This window comes from Rana temporaria, chromosome 5 (genome assembly GCF_905171775.1).
Source record: "Rana temporaria chromosome 5, aRanTem1.1, whole genome shotgun sequence".
Classification (NCBI taxonomy): domain Eukaryota; kingdom Metazoa; phylum Chordata; class Amphibia; order Anura; family Ranidae; genus Rana; species Rana temporaria.
In genome coordinates, this window is record NC_053493.1 from 186,136,281 (window position 1) to 186,157,045 (window position 20,765).

Here is a 20,765-nt window from a genome sequence, read left to right on the forward strand (position 1 = left end):
TGAAGCAGGAGGCCACAGGCCTTGGATATCCCTTTGCCGCTCTCATCAAGAGTCCGACAAAGTCTGTGTTGGTGGTTAGACCCTCAGAATCTACTGAAGGGGAAGTCTTTCAGCCCAGTGGCTTGGAAGATAGTAACCACAGATGCCAGCCTGACGGGCTGGGGAGCAATTTTGGATGGTTGCACTCGCCAAGGTACTTGGGCAAAGCCAGAGAAGCAGTTGCCCATCAACATCTTGGAACTCAGAGCTGCTCGACTAGCCCTCAGGGCTTGGACGTCCAAATTGCAGGGGTTCCCGGTGAGAATTCAATCAGACAATGCCACGGCCGTGGCATACATAAATCACCAAGGGGGAACCAAGAGTCAAGCCGCTCAGAGAGAGGTGAGCTTGATTCTCCTGTGGGCAGAGGCTCATGTGCCCTGCATATCGGCAATATTCATTCCAGGAGTGGACAACCTTCAGGCGGACTTCTTAAGTCGCCAGACTCTGTGGCCGGGGGAATGGTCTCTACATCCACAAGTCTTTCAGACACTCTGCCAAAGATGGGGAGTGCCGGACATGGATGTCATGGCATCAAGACTCAACAAGAAGCTAGACAGGTTCATATCCCGCTCAAGGGATCCGATGGCCTGCGGAACCGATGCGCTGGTTTGCCCTTGGCATCAGTTCAAACTTCTTTATGCGTTTCCCCCGCTCCAGTTACTACCCCGCCTGCTGTGAAGGATCAGGGTGGAGCACATACCAGTCATCCTGGTAGCTCCAGCATGGCCCAGAAGGGCATGGTATTCACTAATCCTAAAGATGGTAGTGGGAGACCCTTGGACTCTTCCTCTAAGGCCAGACCTGCTATCGCAAGGTCCGATCCTCCACCCTGCCTTACGGCATCTAAATTTGACGGCCTGGAAGCTGAATCCCTGATTCTCAAGGGTAGAGGTCTGTCTCAGAAGGTAATCTCTACCCTAATCAGAGCCAGAAAACCGGTCTCTAGGGTGATTTATTACAGGGTCTGGAAGGCCTATGTAGGTTGGTGTGAGTCCAATCGATGGCTTTCTCGCAAGTTTACCATCGATAGAGTATTAAGTTTTCTCCAGCTAGGAGTGGATAAAGGAGTGGCATTAAGCACTATCAAAGGACAGATTTCAGCTTTGTCAGTGTGGTTTCAGCGGCCGCTGGCCACCCACTCGCTGGTTAAGACCTTCATGCAGGGGGTCTTACGTATTAATCCTCCAGTTAAATCCCCGCTTTGTCCGTGGGATTTAAATCTTGTTCTGTCAAGATTACAGAAACAACCTTTTGAGCCGTTGGCTGAAATTCCTTTGGTTTTACTGACAAGGAAGTTAGTATTTTTGGTCGCCATAGTTTCCGCCAGAAGAGTATCGGAACTGGCAGCCTTATCCTGTAAGGAACCATATCTTATTTTTCATAAGGACAGGGTCGTTCTCCGCCCTCATCCTTCCTTCCTACCAAAGGTTATATCCAGTTTTCATCTAAACCAGGATTTGGTATTACCATCCTTCTTTCCTAAACCTACTTCCAGACAGGAAGGGTTGCTGCATACCTTGGATATTGTCAGGGCCATGAAGGCCTATCTTAAAGCTACAGAGAAGATCCGGAAAACAGATGTGTTGTTCATTTTACCGGATGGGCCCAAGAAGGGGCAGGCAGCTGCAAAATCCACCATCTCGAGGTGGATTAAACAGTTAATCACTCAGGCCTACGGCTTGAAAGGGTTGCCTCCTCCGTTATCATTAAAGGCTCATTCTACTAGGGCCATGGGCGCCTCCTGGGCAGCACACCACCAGATCTCTATGGCTCAAGTTTGCAAGGCGGTAACCTGGTCTTCAGTCCACACGTTTACAAAATTCTACCAGTTGGACGTAAGAAGGAATACTGATACAGCCTTTGGGCAGGCAGTGCTGCAGGCTGCAGTTTGAGACCCTCGGATTCCGGGGGCTCCCTTTTGAGTTAAATTTAAAAATTATTTTTCTCAACTAAGTTGGATTTATTATGATTTGAGTATATCTCTAAATTAAATCCTTTTGTCTTGGGAAGATGTTCTCCCTCCCCTCATTGTAAGCATTGCTTTGGGACATCCCATATAGTAATGAATATGCTGCTCTGTGTCCCGTGATGTACGATAAAGAAAAAGAGATTTTTAATACAGCTTACCTGTAAAATCTTTTTCTTGGAGTACATCACGGGACACAGAGCTCCCACCCCTCTTTTGGGGACCATTTTGGGAGGCATACTGCTTGCTACAAAACTGAGGTACTCCTCCTATGGGAGGGGGTTATATAGGGAGGGGCACTTCCTGTTTTTGAGATTGCACTGCACCTGAAGGTACTCCATATAACCCATATAGTAATGAATATGCTGCTCTGTGTCCCGTGATGTACTCCAAGAAAAAGATTTTACAGGTAAGCTGTATTAAAAATCTCTTTTTTTTGCCTACAGCGAAGAAAGCAGGACAGCAGGGGAGGCTGTCTGTAACACTCCTCGCTCAGTCAGGCTAATATCCCAGAGTGAGCCTGAGTTTGTGGGCGGAGCTGGGGTGTGGCTGCCTCCTCCACTCCTTCCACAGACTCCTTCACTATGGCTGATCCTGCAGCTCAAGGAGATAGAGGTGAGCACACAGAAGCCCTGCCTACCTGCCTGGGTGTTCATCTGCAGGTGTTTTATCAGATTAGGCAACCCGTATGCATGTGCAATGAAAGTGAAGTTTTGTCGCCACCATCTTGCTACACCCCACACTCATCCATAGTAAGGATACACTAAGAAGGGAGTAAGCGGACATCTTGTTACACCCACCAGAGTTTTGCATCATACACATTTTTATAACCGTAAAATGAGCTTAGATAGTGAAATACAGTGCTTAGAACTCTGTGTGACTCTGTGCAAACTTCTATGAGATTGACAAACCTGTGAGATGAGCATGCTTGTCACAGCTTTACAAAAATTCAACATCTAAACAGTAAGACGCAGTTCTAAGTACTGTATTTCACTATATAAGCTCATTTTACTGTTAAAAAAAACGGTGTAAAATACAAAACTCTGGTGGTGTAATAAGATGCCCACTTACCCCCTTATTACTGCATCCTTACTATGGACGAGTGTGGGGTGTAGCAAGATGGTGGCGATGAAACGTCACTTTATGACGGGTTGCCATATCTGAGGAAACACAGGCATGAAGCATGCTGTAAGTTACTGCAGTGTCACTACATAGAGTCCTAACTTGCCCTGTGCCACCCTAACTTTCCCTATACCACCCCAACCTGCCATTTGCCACCCCAGCCTGCCATATGCCACAATAACTTGCCTTATACTACCCTAACTTGCCCTATACCACACTAACTTGCCCTATACAACCCCAACCTGTCCTGTGCCACCCTAACTTGCCCTATACCACCCCCAATCTGTCATATACCACCCCAGCCTGCCATACACCACAGTAACTTGCCTTATACCACCCCAACCTGCCCTGTGCCACCCTAACTTGCCCTATACCACACTAACTTTCCCCCTACAACCCCAACCTGTCCTGTGCCACCCTAACTTGCCCTATACCACACTAACTTTCCCTATACAACCCCAACCTGTCCTGTGCCACCCTAACTTGCCCTATACCACCCCCAATCTGTCATATACCACCCCAGCCTGCCCTATGCCACACTAACTTGCCCTACACCACCCCAACCTGCCCTGTGCCACCCTAACTTGCCCTATACCACCCCAACTTGCCCTGTGCCATCCTAACCTGCCCTTTACCACCCCAACCTTCCCTGTGTCACCCTAACTTGCCCTATGCCACCCTAACTTTCCCTATGCCCCTCAACCTGCCCCGTGCCACTCCAACCTGCCCTATACCACCCCATGGGCATGATGTTCTAGTGCTACCTTGGGGCATTTGTCGCATGTAAGGCAGCACATTTAAGTGCATGTTTATGCTTGAAAAACGTGCAAGAAACCACAAGCGGGAAAATGCATATTTGCTACGCTGAGGTGTAAAAAGAATGTGTGCTTGGGAGGAAGTTTTTAGGTAGCAAGAATGACCAATGAGGAGAGATGATGATGATGATGATTAAAAAAAACATTGATCTATCAAAGTTGCATAGGGATGATATTCGCACTGGAAGTCACGTGACTTTCATGTCATGCTAGTGTGAACCAGGGCTATCTATTCAATCCCTCCCATAATAAGCACAGCTAGCTTTCAGAGCAGGCTGTGTGTATATTAGGGATATGCAATTAGCGGACCTCCAGCTGTTGAAAAACTACAGGTCCCATCATGCCTATGCCTCTGCCTCTGGGTGTCATGCTTGTGGCTGTCAGCAGGGCTGTTGTAAAGGAATTTGTGGGCCCCAAGCAAAATGGGGGTCCCCAATCACCCCCACCGCGCGCAAAGCCTACATTAGCGCTACACTAATTTTTTACACCCATGTTCTTGCTCCTCCCCCCCTCCCTAGTGCCTATATTTTTCTATTCTCACCTCCCCTTCTTCCCTGTAGGCTGCCGCTGTAGCATGGCCAAGCTCCTCTTCCTCTTGTCAGTTCGGTGCACTCAGTGTGCACTTCCTGTCAGTCCGGCCGGGAACAGGAAACTGAATCACCTGTACCACGCGCGGTACCTGGCCAGACTGACAGGACTCAAGGAGGAGGAGCGCGGCCATGCTACAGCCTGGGAAGGGGAAGTTGGGGGCCCCAAGCCAGCTCGGGCCCCAAGCAATTGTTTGTTTTGCCTGTCCTGTAGCGACGGGCCTGCCCTCCCCCATTCATGATGTGCAAGATTAGGGTATCCTACACCCAGCAGTCATTTGCTTTCAAAATTACTGCTGTTGTCACTACTCCTGTCAGCCTTGTAACAGAAGGAAGGTGCCCCCCATCCCTACAAGAAACCATTGCGCCCAGGGCAGCTAACCCTCTCGCCCACCCATTGTCCCGTCCTGGGTCCCAGTATGGTAAAAATTTTCTCATTTGGAGCCTGGATTAAAAAGAACCCCTAATATACAGGAATTCTTTATTCTTCAGTGCAGCTGCAGTCAGTGCTCCGTACTATTTCGCTCTTGCCGTGGAACATGGCGTTACCATGTACAAGTCTTTGCTGTTGGTCCTTCATAATACACGTCTTGGTCATGGATCATTTATCTAAGTCCTAAATGACCATTTATGTGAAAGAAAGGTACAAAGGGCGCAACAAGTGTAGAATAATGTCCATATAAACACCAATTTAATTAATTACTAAAGTTCAAAATAAATGCAAATATGAACTGACAATAGAGTCGTGCTTCGTCAAATCTCAACCTTCACACTGGAGCGATGTTTTTGTAAGTTTTAAACAGCTTAGATGTTAGTCTTGCTATACCTCATTGGATTTGTAGTTCTGCAAAAGCTGGAGGTCCGCTAATTGCATATCCCTGGTGTATATGAAGGGGTTTGCTTTTTGAATAATGCTGTGATCTGTGAGGCGGGATTGGGGAGGTTTAGACTCTTCCTGTAGGTGTAACTGGGCGTAATCGAAGGATGTATTCAATCCCACCCACCATCAGAGCTGTGAAGGAAGTTACATAATGTGCAGAAAGTCTACAGAGGGATGTGTTTTAGGCTCCAGCTGCTGCAGAAATTGGCTGTGGAAGGGACAGGGTCTATTAGCAGGCTTACAGTGTCACATGACACAAAGCAATAACTAATCCAAAAAGCGGTGGCGTTCCTATGGAGGGTGACACCCACCAGAGGGGTGACACTGGGGCTGCTGCTAAACACTGTGTACTTTTTTTTGCCTGCATAGAGTTCTAACCTGCCCTGTGCCACCCCAGCCTGCCCTGTGCCACCCTAACTTGCGCTATACCACACCAACCTACCCTATACCACCCAAAACCTGCCCTGTTCTACCCCAGACTGCACTATGCCACACTAACTTGTCCTATACCACCCCAGCCTGCCCTATACCACATTAACTTGCCCTATTCCACCCCACCCTTCCATATGCCACTCCAACCTGCCCTAAACCACCCAAACCTGACCTGTGCCATCCTAACTTTCCCTACACCACCCAACTTGCCCTATACCACCCAAACCTGCCCTGTGTCACCTCAACTTGCCCTATGCCACCCCAACCTGCCCTAAACCACCCCTGCCTGCCACTATACCACCCTAACCTGCCACTATACTATCATTTACAGGGGCCGGCTTGGGGTGCACCTCGTGACCGTGCGATGCCTGCAGGGTGCTGGGCAGCCTAGACAGGAGAGGGGAGGGGGGGGACACCACGTTTTACCGCACCAGGTGACACCAGCCCTAGTGATGCCACTGCCCAGAAGCTCAAAGGATCTGCAGGCAACAGGGCAACATGGTGCCAAGGTATGATCTATGCTGAGATTGATCATTGCATTCAGTTCTAGTGAAAAGAAAGTTGAAGTTTAGCTTTAAATAGACTAAATACATTCTGGGTGCATTATTACAAAAGGTGAGCAAAGTCTTTCAGTTTGTTTTCTTCAAAACTGCAACAGACTAGACAGACTATCAGTGGTCAGCATTCTGCAGAGTGGGAATTTTGCTTTCTGTATAGGAGCAGTGATTGCTTTGCAGAGATCCAACACATCCCCTGAGTCAAAGGCAAAGCTCTTCCCCAGTCATCTGGATTTTATGCTAGCTATCTGGCAATTAAAAGAGAAGTATGGGATTTATTGTTTTCCCCATTAATCATACTTACCTAGGTGGATGCACCATCGGACCAATGCTGCATCTGTCCCCCGCCGCCGCTGCACTGAGAACCGAGCCATCGAACATTGCCAATGGCTCATTTCTCTCAGCTCCCTGAGCAGAGAGCTGCTCCCTGTCAGTCAGCAACCCTCCTGCTCTTCTCCTCCATGCTCACTGGAGCGCTGAGCTGTGGAGTGGCGGGAAGTGTGCGTCTCAGTGGCTCGCTGAGAGGCTGAGACGGCTATTAGTCCAGGTACCTGGCGGATCCAGACTTCCAGAGTCGGGATGACGCACTGCCTGGACTGATATTTCTGACATCAGCAGAGAGCAGACTTCAGTCCACTCCCTGCTGAAAACGGGTCACAGGAGTGCAAACCGAATTGCACTCCTGTGACCCATAGGAGAAGCCCAGCCAAACAAGCTCAGGCTGAACTTCTCCTTTTAATAGGAAGCTTGTTCTTTTTGCCATAGAATGTCTGGATTATGGTACAGACAACAACTTCGATAGCTAATTGTAACATGCTCATATGAAGAGCATCACTTTACTGATAGTGGCACAGAAAGGAGAAATGCGGGATTAATTGAATACATTTGCCAAGTTTTTTCTCTAAACAATTGTACATGCCAACACCTGAGTCTGTTTTAAGATGACTTTAAGGTCACCTTAAAACACTATGCAGGGAAATAACGTTGGCACATGATTTGGCATCATTGCAGAAATACCTTGATAAAAAGGCAGCTACATGGCAAATGAGGTTCAGTAATGAGAAGTGTGCTTGGGTGCCAAAAATACACATGCCAAAATACATATTAGATGGGGCTTATTTGGGAGAATTGCTGATTGAAAAGGATTTGAGGGTGCTTGTAGGTCACAGAATAAGCAATAACATGCAATTCCAAGCCACAACCAGAACTAAGCTAGCAAAATACAGTCATGCATTAAAGTGGTCGTGTAAACACTTTTATACCACTTTATGCTACAGGTAAGCCTTACCTTTAGCTAACCAGGATATCTCCTAAACCTGAACGGTTTAGGAGATATCCCCTGTCCCATGTATGTGCCGTTGTGATTGGCACATGCGCACAGGGTCAAATTGAAGCAATGGCACCAATGCGTGCTGTGAATTTACCAGATAAACCCAGAACGTGCCTGTATTGATCTGTTTTTTACATCGGGAGATACGTCCTTCCATTTGCCCACCTTATGAAGGAAAGTTCTGGAGAGCTAATGGCTGGGTGCATTAGCGGCTGGCACAGGCTTCAAACTGGCACTGCCGCAGTTGTCTTCAGTCAGGAGGTTCTGGTGGATGAAGATAGGGCCACCCCACTGCATGGACAGCCTCTCCACGTGGACTGTAGCAAAGTCATCTCCAGTGACTGGAGCTTAGATAAATTAATAAGTAATTATAACTTGTGTGCTGCTTTATCCTTGTAATGAACACTTCTTAGTCACTGGACAACACTGGCTCCATGTATTCTTGTAGTGTACACTGAGTATTCCTTGTCACATGGCATCAACTTTCACTGAAGGTTCACTATGAAAAGATTTAAATGGCGTCTGTATAAAATCTATATACTAATTTTCACAAAATGTGTTTCTTCCTAATGATAGATTTGGCAGTGTGGAGGAACACTTGAAGTACACCCATGTTCACATGTTGGACATGTTTTTCCCAGGCAAGCCCCATACTCGCGTAGTAAAGCTTTGGCTAATAGTGTGCGAGCAGCAGAGGTTTGGATGGATGAATATAAAGAACTTTATTACCACCGAAACCCTCATGCGCGGCTGGTAAGATTTTATTACATTACAACAAAATTGTAAAAAGTGTAAATGGAAAACATGCCTAACCAACAGTTATTTCAACACTGCAAAGCTACTGTCCTTTCTTTTGTAAAGGTAATATCATTATAAAAATACAGTTGTTTTCAACATCTGGAGGCTAGTGCAAGTAATTTTTAGTACCAGATTTCTGGCGTTATAAAAGCAATGTTAATACACTAAGGGGCAGATCCACGTACCTCCGCACATCTTTCCACCGGGCACAGCGTATCTAAGATACACTACGCCGCCGTAACTTTTTTTTTTTTTCGAATCCTCAAAGAATTCGCGCCATAAGTTACGGCTGCGTAGTGTATCTTTGGCGGCGTAAGGGCGCGGGATTCAAATGGATGTAATGGGGGCATGTTTTATGTAAATACGTTGTGACCCGACGTAAACAACGTTTTTTTTTAATGCCGCATGCGCCGTCTGGGGGGGTATCCCAGTGCACATGCTCGAAATGAAACCGGAACAAGCCAATGTTTAAGACGGTGACGTCATTTTACGCAAATCCCTATTGGCGAACGACTTACGCAAACAACGTAAAAAATTCAAAATACGAGGCGGGAACGACGGCCATACTTAACATTGAGTACGCCTCATACTAGCAGGGGTAACTATACGCCGGAAAAAGCCGAACGCAAACAACGTACAAAAAATTCGCCGGACGTACGTTCGTGGATCGCCGTAACAAGCTAATTTGCATACTCAACGCGGAATTCGACGGAAACGCCACCTAGCGGCCACCGAAAAATTGCACCTAAGATCCGACGGCGTACTAAGACGTACGCCTGTCGGATCGATCCGAGATGCCGTTGTATCTTGTTTTGTAGATACAAAACAAAGATACGACGCGCAAAATTTGAAATTACGCGGCGTATCAAGGGATACGCCAACGTAATTCTTTCGTGGATCTGGCCCACAGTCTGGAAACACACTTTTTTATATTTTTGCATGATCTATTTTCAATTAAAATGAATGGAAAGGCATCAAAATTCATGTCAGCGTTTGTAATGTTTGTTAACACAAATGCCGACATTCTTTAATGTGAGTTGATGTGCATTGACATGCAGTGCAAAGTATGTTGCAATGTGCATTAAATTGCATGACCAGGTGCATTTGCATTTTGAACTTATAAGTGTATTAGAAAGTGTATATATAAGATTCTAACTAGGCATATCGCCTAGTTCCAGAAATTTATATTTCTTACCTTTTTTACAAGGTTTAAAGCGGTTGTATAGCCTTAATTTTTTTTTCCGGCACCTGTGAAGGAAAAAGCATAATGAGCTAGTATGAAATGCTTACCTGGCAGTGGTACCGAACGAGGCGTCGGTACCACTGCCGGTCCACGCCAAGGGAGATGACATTTCCCCTTGGCATGACTTTATAGGCTTACCTGTATGTAAAATAAAAAAAAAAACCCTATACAACCGCTTGCCGTCCATATAACATAGATCCGTTTTTTACTGCCATCAAGAGGTCTGTTAGAGAGATGTATCATTAAATCCTGTCCTGCTGACAAATTTTACCAGACATAGTGAGGAGGACTTTCCTAAATCAACACAGACTTGAATAAAAATGCTTTTCTATAGTAGAGTAGTTGTTTGTGTCCCTATCACTATGCTGTGCAGTAATTGCGGTCATTTTATGTATGGTGAAAGTAAGGCCCCTCTCACATGTTCTGTTCGCTTGTCTTCATCCGTTCAGTCGCTTTTTGTTAGAAAATCAGATGAAAAAGCTCCCCTTGCCACTAATCACCCCCCATGTTGAGGGCATGTGGCCTGTTATGGTTAAGGAGGGGCTCCCTCCCCCCCTTTCCTGGCATGCTAGAAAAAGGGTTTAATATGGATTTTTTTTGGGGGGGGACCCCCACGTAATTTTTTTAAATGTTTTTGCATGTGGTTCCATACCAGATCCGAAGGGCCTGGTATGGTTGGGGGGTGCTCACGGGGGGAAAAAAAACACAATGCAAAAACAGACCATTTGTCCAATAACATCAATTTGGGTCCACTTCCGTTTTTTTTAAACAGAAGAAAAATAGGGCTTTCTTCCATTTAAAAAAACAGATGTTAACAAAGGCAGATGTCATCAGATGATCATCCGCTAACATCCATTTGATCACAGAAATACATTGGTGTCCGTTTTTCATCCATCAAATGAAAGTGTATAACTATAAAAAAAAACACTTTATTCATTTTCCATTTTCAATATAAAATACAAAAAAACATACATATACATACACATTTCACCTTTTACAATGACTTATCTAATCTAAAAACCTCCAAACATTTGTTTCATCTAATACAATTGTCTTTACATTCATTTCCTTCCTCTTCTTTTAATGGTGCGTTTAACCTCCCCCTTATACCCTATCTATCCTGATGCTGTCATAGGATTTTCTATCCAACTTGTCCATACCCTCTCGTATTTCTCTCCATGTTTTCTATTGTAGTACGTCTCCCTGTATAGTGGCAGATTGTCATTTACAAGATTTTTCCAGTGTGCTACTGAAGGGGCTTCTACCTTTCTCCAGTTTAAAACTATCGTTTTCCTGGCATAAAACAATAGAAGGCCCACCTGTATTCTTCCTGTCGGGTTGATCTCCTTCCCTACCAGTCCCAATAGGCAGATCTCTGCCCTCTGTTCCAAGGTTTATTGATGTTACTATAGCAATTATTCTCAGGACTTCCTCCGGAATAACACTATCTTTGGGCATAACCAAAATATGTGCATACAATTTCCTGGAATATCTGCACATCTCCAGCAGTTCTGAGGGTTTGATGGAGAAATCTTATATAGCTTATATGGTGTATAATGACTCCTATATATTATTTTAAATTGTATTAATTTGTCTCGAAGTGATACCAATATCTGAAATGGAAACCTCCATACTTCCTCCCAGTTCTCCTACACCAAATTTGGAACATCCCTTCTCCATTGTTCACTTAATTTACTTGTGTCTGATAGTGTATCTTTCAGTAGGTGCTCATACAAAGTTTAAGTTGACCCTTTTCCACTTTTTACCATTTGTTCCAGACCTACTTCCATCATCTGCGGAGTTCCCCCAGGAAACTGAGCACATAACGCATGAATAAGTTGCCTGTATCTGAAAAAATAACTCTCCGGGATGTTCCAAAGCTCCCTAATTTCTGTAAATGAGGAAAATCTTTCCCCCTGTATTATTTGAGGTAGCTTTTTTACCCCATATTTCGTCCAAGCACCTGGGTCCTGAATAGAATCCAGGTGCGGCAATTCAGGATTTCTCCATAGTGGGGTATTTGGGGAAAAATTTGTTTCCGAGTATCCCTCATTTACCATAATCGCTTTCCATATTTTAACTGTTGTTCTCATCGAAGGGGTCAATTCTCGTCTTGATTTTAGCCCCCTATATAACAGTCCCTGCAATGCCTCTACCGATTGGACCACCGCTGCTTTTAACATAGTTGCGGAGTTAAACCCGTCAGGGTTCAACCATCTCCCCACCGTCACCAGCTGTGTAGCTAAATAATACTTATGAAAGTCTGGAAAAATCCGACCCCCCCCCCCCCTGTTCTGCCGGTCTCATAAGCGTACTTAATTTAATTTTAACTGATTTGTTTGCCCATATGAATGTAGAAAGCATTCCATGTAATTGTACGAAAAAACTTTTAGATAACCATTGTGGGGAATTCCTAAATATATACAGGAATTTAGGAAGAATCTTCATCTTTACCAGATTTATGCGTCCTAACAAGGACAGTGGTAACGTTATCCATATCTTTAGTTTTCTCCCAAGTTCCTGTATCACTGGGCAATCGATGGCATCGATGGCCAGAGCGTCAAGTTTCTTTGTAAGAGACTCACTACTTAGTTGAATAGCTTCCAAGATATCCTTGCCAGACGGCATTGCCTCTACCTCCAGTTTCTTTGCCACATTCTGTTTTTCTGTTGATGTTCCTACTTGTGGGGAATTTGGTACTGTTTTCCTTGTTGTTTTCCCCACCAATAGTGTGGGGGAGGAGCAAGGGGTAACAGATTGCGGTTTAGTGTTTTTTTTACTAGGGGCCATGTCTGCCATATAATATCCCTCTGTCCTTAAAACAGTCCGCAGCTTCCTTTTCCTCCTGCTTCTCAGAATGTCTTCCCCTTTTTACTGCACTTACTTTTTTCTGTTTTAAAAAAAAAAAAATGCAGCCTACCGTTTCCCACTCTATGGATCGTGGGGGGGATTTTTTTCAACTCCTTCGATATTCACTACCAAGTATTACCGTATTTATCGGCGTATACCGCACGCTTTTTTCCCCTTAAAATAAGGTGGAAATCGTGGGTGCGCGATATACGCCAATACCCGCTTCCCGCGCTGAGTTTGAACTGCGCCGCCGACATATACCGAGCGCAGTACATTCGGCCAGGCTCGGCTTCGCTCGCGGTCACGCTCTGTGACGCCTCCTAGCCTTTATGCGTGAGAAGCCAAGCGGGGCCGAGCGTGCCCGATTGTACTGCGCTCGGTATATGGCGGCGGCATTCAAACACAGCTCGGGAAGCGGGGATTCGACTCAGAGACAGTGCGGGAGGACACCACCGAGGCCGCAGATGGACGCCGGACCGGACAAGGCCGCCGATGGACGCTGGGCAAGACACCGACGAGGGGCATTCAAACTGTAAGTATTTTATTTTTTGTAATCTCCCTTCCAGGTTGGGGGTTCGCGCTATACGCGGGTGTGTGCAATACCCTGATAAATACGGTAATTACTGGAAGCTGATATCTAATAGCCAAAGAATAGTTCGGGATCAGCAAACAGGAGAGCCAAAAGCTAGGAATTGAGAGGCTTCTTACTGTATACACTCACCCCCTCCAAAAGAATGTCCACACTCTCCTCTCACCACCTCTTTCAAGGTGTTACTCCTCCACACACCCACTCCATAAAGATATATGTTTATATCTGCTTGCTGACAGTATTATCAGGAGTGGGACTTAGGGCAGTCAACCTCCCAGCAACCAGTCCTCACTGCTCCGTGACACTACGGATTGACAGATGGGCTTCCAATCCACCTGGATAGATGGAGGTCTTTCACCCCATCTATCTCCTTATACCCGCTGTCTCTCCACCACCTCTGCCCACCGGGATCACCCAGAGATAGCGGACATTTCACAATCCATCTGACACTTAGGTTGGTCCCCCCCCTTGCTCAGAGGGCGGAGATCTTAAATCCTGGGGTCGGAGGGAGCCGCAGTCATATGTGATCCGATGCAGAGAGCCCAGAGCGGAACACAAGCAGCACACACAGTAGCAGGCGGGAAGACCGGGAACCAAAGGTCAGAACGGCAGAAAAAAGCAGCAGTTACTTGCGGTTTTTTCTAGCGAGCATCCAAGGTAACCAGAGCCTTACATCCACCGCAGAGAGGATTCATCTGATGGTTCAGCTGATCAGCCAAGCTTGGCGTCCTGCACCGCTGAAACTTTCGAAAAGCAGAGCCCGCCCACCACGTCACACGCTCACATGCTCACATCCGTCCGACACCCCGTCCCGCTGCTCCGGCTCCCGATGCAGCCCATAGTAATCCTCAGCCAGACATTGCTTAACATACAATTTAACATAATCCAGGAAATATGATCTAAACCCCTTAAAAAATTGAAGTAGGCCTAATATTAACCTATAGTAATCCCTAAAATTAAAGCGGAGTTCCACCCAAAAATTGAATTTCCGTTTTCTGGAACCCCCCCCCCCCCTCCGGTGTCACATTTGGTACCTTTCAGGGGGGGGTGCAGATACCTTCATACAGGTATTTGCACCCACTTCTGGGGAGAGGCTCTCACGGGAGTCGCTCCACATCCCGTCCCCCGCTGCTGCCTTCTGGGAAACACACTGGTCCCAGGAGAGAGCGGGGACCACTGGGAACACGCTGCGCTACTTGCGCATGCGCAGTAAGGAACCGGGCAGTAAAGCACTTCCTGATTCCCACACTGAGGATGGTGGCGGGGGCAGCCGAGAGACGAGCGATTGTTCATCTTCTGCTGCCGACATCCCGGGCACCCTGGACAGGTAAGGGTCCATTTATTAAAAGTCAGCAGCTGCAGTATTTGCAGCTACTGGCTTTTAAAAAAAAATTAAAATTCCGCTTGACCTCAGCTTTAAGGTTGTACAAAAATCATCTATCGAGTTATGGACAGAAATATATACTAACCTTTATTCTGCTGCTTACTTGCCCCTATACCTGTGTTGAATGCAAGCAGTCCTACACATAAATCGTGCAGTGCCAGAAGAAATGCTTGATATAATCTTAGAACCTTTTGCCCATAGTATTTTACATACATTTATTGTAGTGAGTGTTGACTATCAAAACCTTTGTTCCTTGTTCCTTGATTTTACTATGTTATCTGAAGCTATTTTTCTTTACAATTTAATCAAGAGATCTCTTTCAGGAGCCATATGGAGATGTGACAGAGCGGAGGCAACTCAGGGAGAGACTACAGTGCAAACCTTTCAAATGGTTTTTGGAAAATGTATACCCCGAGCTCCATGTACCCGAGGACAAGCCAGGCTTTTTTGGAATGGTAACCCTTTATCTTTGATAAATCTAAGACTAAGAAAGCCATCGAAAAGTGACTATATCTAAATGACATATTAAGTGTATGCTGCAAATCCCTACATCATAATAATTGTGTGCCCTCTGGTTTATTACTGTTCTTAAAGTGTAACTATCACTGGAGCCTACTTATAGTTCTCAATGGAAACACAAGTCCCTGCATTGTCTATAATCATTTTTTTTATAAATGACATTCTGTTGATCTCCACAGTAGGCAAACCATTGTCTTTATCCGTGGAAATATTGGCTTTTTTTTTTGTGACATTCCCAGCAGGTTGCTCCTCCAAAAACCCTCCTTGCTCAAATCTATTAGAGCAAAGTCTCTAAACATGGGATTCCTGTGATAACTACCAGCTTTAAGATCGATAAAAGGTATTACTTCAGAAATCCTAAGCGCACCTGTTAAGATATATCAAGTTTTGCTAGATGTTAAAAAGTATAACCACAAAAGTATACAAACCACTTAAAAAAAAAAAAAAAAACTGAAAAACAAATTATATTTAAGAAGTTGGAAAACTAGTGTGACTATGGCCAATTCTTATAATGTTTGATTTCTCCTGTTTCAATGTTTTTTTTATTGAAGATTTTCACAGAAATAACACAACGAAGGGGAAAAAGGGGTACAACAAAACAGGATCTGTCATATAATGAGACACTGTGAGAATAATCATTTGAGTAGATGCATATGACATAACAGAGTCATAGACATAGGTGAACCATATAAACGAAATTACACACTAAATGTAATGGAAGACGTGCTGTCTCACCCCCCCCCCCCCAGACACCCCTTGGCAAACTGTGCCAAGGGGGAGGAGAGGCAACACACCCCACTTTTTTGTGTCCACGGTTTTTGTTACAAGTTTGAGTCATCATACAGATGTTCACGTTCAAACAATTCTCATGAAATAGTTACATCAGGGATTCAGCATCCGATAAGATAAGTGTTCTTAACCCAGTAAACATTACTAAAACAAAATAACCAAGAATGCGGCGTAGTTGGGGAGACTTTATTATCTCCTGGCAGCATTCTAACAGAAAATGTGTCACATGACATGACAGAGCTGATAGCAAGACAATTCAAGAATAAAGAAGGTGAGAAAAGAAGAAAAAGAGAGGAAAAAGAAGGGGCAGTGTAAAAAAAAGGGGTGGGGGGAGAAAATCAGAAAAGAGCAGAGCTGGGTGTGTCCCTTCACTCCAGGTCCCCTCCCACGAACCTGCCACGCCCTCAAGGAGCCTGGAGAAAAGCGATCCAGGGATTGCACACTTATTCAAACCTAGTTTGTTTATTTTGTCGAATACCAGTCAGTTTTTCATTGATCATGTGTTTCACCATGGCAATATTAATTACAGGTCATTTCCATGCATGTGCAATGGATATTTTAGCCGCTAAAAGAATGAAGAATATGAGAGTACGAATGTCTGGGGATCTCTTTGGGGGAGATCACTAAACAATCCCGTTTTGGCCCTTCTAGGTAATTTATTTCCGGTCACTGAGTTTGATTTCTTATAGTGCAGCGCTGTTCAACCTGTGAATCATTCAATGAATAAGGGCTCTTTCACACGGGCTGACCATTCAGGTCTGCCTGCCAGTTTTTTTAGGAGAACCCGAGCGGGCACTCCGTGCTCCTCTATGGAGCCACGGATGTCAGGGGTGACATGCCCGCTGACATCCGACCCGCTCCGATCTGCCAACGTATGATGGAGGAAAACCCTATTTTCCATCTGTCTATCGGATTGGGTGACAACGGACTCTACGGTCCGTCGTCATCCGATTTTCCCAATAGGGGAGAGTGGCGCTCTGACAGGTCGGTCCCTGCACAGTTTGCAGAAACAGACCTGTCATCTGCCGGCTCTGCGGGGATCGACGGAGCGATCCCTGCTGAGCAAAGTGGAGCCCGCACGGACCGTGTGAAAGAGCACCAATTGAATAAAAAAAAATATATATAAAAAACATTGAAAAAAAAAACAGTTCATATGTGACCAGTAAATATTAACATCCACCGCTGTTTTTATCCGTCCTCCGCTAGGATTATATGTGCACACCGTCATCAGCCAAATTGCATGCTCACCTAACAGATGAGTTAACTCAAATAATGGTCTCTCCTTTACACCTCCACAATCTCTCTCCTCCACGCCAAGACAGCTTATCCCTCCTACGCTCTCCCAGCTGTACACCTGCACTGGTAACTTCAAATGGATTGAGATCAGGAATCTCACTCCTTCACTTCCCGCCTACAGCTCAGCTTCACTTCTCTCGTTTCCTTTGTCAACATGCAATCACAAACACAGACAGTTGTGTGACGCCATGGGCTCGGCTTCTCCCCTCTAGACGTGTGTTGTCCTCCGATTGGACTTGGGCGGGCCACCTACCCCAAGCCTTTATGTACACTAATGTTGCCAAGGCAACCCTCCGGAATTCACCACAGCAGTGATTGTGGACACTCCTACTTCCTGCGGACCACTGAACCAAGATTCCCATTAAAATTAATCATTATCTCTGTGTAAGGACCCCTCTCTTTAACTATAAACAGCGGATCCCACCAGGTCTCTTGGAGAATATGAATGTGAGGGTGGGATTTCTGCAAAAATTAAAATACTAGGGATCTCTTAACCCAGGAGTTCAACCACTGCATATTCCATGATATTAAATGAAAAAAAAAAACTGACTGATTTGCCATCCTCCACTCTAAGCTGGGCAGAGAATAACATGCTGTTTTTTATTTTTATTTTTTTATTTATTTTATTTGATCAAAAATGTAAAACAAGGACATCGCCGTTTACTTACACCTGCAATTTTACATCTGGATTATACAATTTGCCCTCCTCCCGCCCCCCTGGCCCTCCCCAACCTATCTCTCACTTAGAAAATCTATTGTTTTCACCTGTTTCAACCGGTTTCCCCCTTTTCTATTGCCTCGACATAACTCTACGTATTTTTAAACGTTTTCCAACTTTCCCATTTGTCTATCGACCCCTCGCTTTTTTCCTCCCTACTATACCTTAAACACTCCATATTATATGTTTCGTCTACAGTATTAATCCAGTCCCGGGTTTTGGGGCTTTCTAATTCCTGCCACTTTTTGGGTATAAGGCTTTTTGCAGCGTTGAACAAATGGAGAATTACTGACTTGTTTTACTGAGCCTTTCACTCCGTGGAACAAACATATATCCACAGTTCTTCAGGTATTACTTTTTTAGTAATTTCCTTTATTATTTGTAAGACCTCTTTCCAGTATTCTTTGATTTTAGGAAAGTCCCACCAAAGGTGGGCCATCGTTCCTACTGCCTTACATCCTCGCCAGCACTCCGGGATTTCCCCGGTTGATATTTTCTTGTTTTATCTGGAGTTGCATACCACCTTGTCAGGCATTTATAATTCATTTTGGCCGCCTTTATATCTACAGAGGAGCTATGTGTTGGTTTCAAAATCTTTCCAATAATGTGTTTATTTCCACGTGACCCCAATTCCGTTTCCCATTTTTTTATGTATGACGGGACCTCCAGTTCTTCTATTGCTAATCATATTTAAAGCGGAGGTTCAACCTTAGAGAGCACTTTTTAGCCTTAGATTCCTGCTCGTTTTGTCTAGGGGAATCGGCTATTTGTTTTAAAATATGAGCAGTACTTACCCGTTTACGAGATGCATCCTCTCCGTCGCTTCCGGGTATGGGCTGCGGGAATGGGCGTTCCTTCTTGATTGACAGTCTTCCGAGAGGCTTCCGACTGTCGCATCCATCGCATCACGATTTTCCGAAAGAAGCCGAACGTCGGTGCGCAGGCGCAGTATAGAGCCGCACCGACGTTTGGCTTCTTTCGGCTACAAGTGACGCGATGGATGTGACCGTCGGAAGCCTCTCGGAAGACTGTCAATCAAGAAGGAACGCCCGCTCCCGAAGACCCATACCCGGAAGCGACGGAAGAAGATGCATCTCGAAAACGGTAAGTACTGCTCATATTTTAAAACAAATAGCCGATTCCCCTAGACCAAACGAGCAGGAATCTAAGGGGAAAAAAAGGGAAACATTTTTTTTTAATAAATGGGTGAACTCCCGCTTTAATATATCCAAGATATATTATTTATTGTATTTACCGCTGTACATAGCCACTCCAGTGGCATTAGTTCATCCCCTGTTCTTATTGGTTGAGGCAATTTCTCTACACAGTGCTTCCACTCGAGGTACCACCATTCATTTATCACCATTAAATCTGTATTATATTTTAACTCTTGAAATGTGCTTATTTTCCCCTTTTTAATTATATCTCTTAGTTGTGCATTGTCTCTTTTTATCCAATTCCATCCTATTGTCATTTTCCCCGGTTTAAAGTAATTGAAATTAAAGGTGAATTATATTTCCATTTACTTTGTTTGCGAGTCAAGTCCCATATTTATCTTTCGTTCATGGACGGACACAGCCTTAATCTTGACAAAGTGGGTATTAGCCTTCCTTTAGGAGTGACTAGGCAGAAAGTGTTAACAACTTCAAAGCTGAACAGCCCCGCCCAGGGAGCGGTCCTACTGGCTATATCCCCTCAGCCTGCACCAAGCAGCTCAGCTTTTTCTGCCTGGTTAAGGAGACGACATGGCTCCCTCCGGGCCCATAGACCTGGAGGCTTTATTTAAAATCTACTTTGGATTTTTGGTTTTATTTTTTAATTATTTTTTTCCTGTGATCTTTGATCAACTGCTGACTGGGCGACAGGCTGGATCCCAGATCCCTTTAGCCCCCCAGTTTCGGCCATCGAGCGTGTGCCGACCATAGCTACGCACTGGGTGATCCACGACAGGCCCACCACTCTACACAACTGCATATAAATGGCAATAAACTAGACTGTGTACATGGTCCCATAGGATAACATTGAATGAGTTCAGGGGCAGTTGAAAAAAGTGTCCAACTGCCTCTGAGCGCGAGTTTAACAGCGTTCCGTGTACATGGGGCCTAATCTCTTTCAGTGGAGTGTAAACACCTCCAGGGATCATACATATCTTCCATAGAGAAAATGTTATTGAGTCCGGATCTATTGGGTTTGCCTTGCTTGGTGGTGTTGATTTTGGGGTCTAGAGGTGCATTAAAGTCCCCACATAATATTAGGTGGCTTTTCTGTATATCCAAGCTTTGTGTAGAGTTTTTTGGATAAAATGTTGTAGGTTCTTGTTGGGGGCATATATATATATATATATATATATATATATATATATATATATATATATATATATATATATATATATATATATATATATATATATATATATATATATATATATATTAACAATAGTGTAGTTTTCATTCTCAATATTTGCAACTGATATAACTCTTCCTTGATTATCAGTATTGACTTCTAATGGTGGAAAGGACACTGAGGGGGTTATTTACGAAAGGCAAATCCACTTTGCACTACAAGTGCACTTGAAAATGCACTAGTAAGTGCAGTCGCTGTAGATCTGAGGGGAAGCTCTGCTGATTTTATTATCCAATCATGTGCAAGCAAAAATGCTGTTTTTTATTTTCCTTGCATGTCCACCTCAGATCTACAGCAACTGCACTTCCAAGTGCACTTGTAGTGTAAAGTGGATTTGCCTTTCGTAAATAACCCAGAGTCTTGTATTATCATTATTACTCCTTTCTTTTTCCGAGAGTTGTTGGATACATATATAGGAGGAGAGTTGCTATGAAAACATTTTGGA

General features: G+C 44.7%; 1 protein-coding gene across 2 annotated transcripts in view; it reads left to right on the forward strand.

Moving 5' to 3' along the window:
* Positions 1-20,765, forward strand: part of LOC120940528 (polypeptide N-acetylgalactosaminyltransferase 12-like) — a 276,779-nt gene that overhangs the window by 220,471 nt on the left and 35,543 nt on the right. For both annotated transcript variants that reach the window (XM_040353447.1, XM_040353446.1), the window contains exons 6-7: positions 8,308-8,484; positions 14,919-15,050. In XM_040353447.1, coding sequence (XP_040209381.1) covers positions 8,308-8,484; positions 14,919-15,050 — 309 coding nt within the window. The remainder of the gene's footprint in view (positions 1-8,307; positions 8,485-14,918; positions 15,051-20,765) is intronic.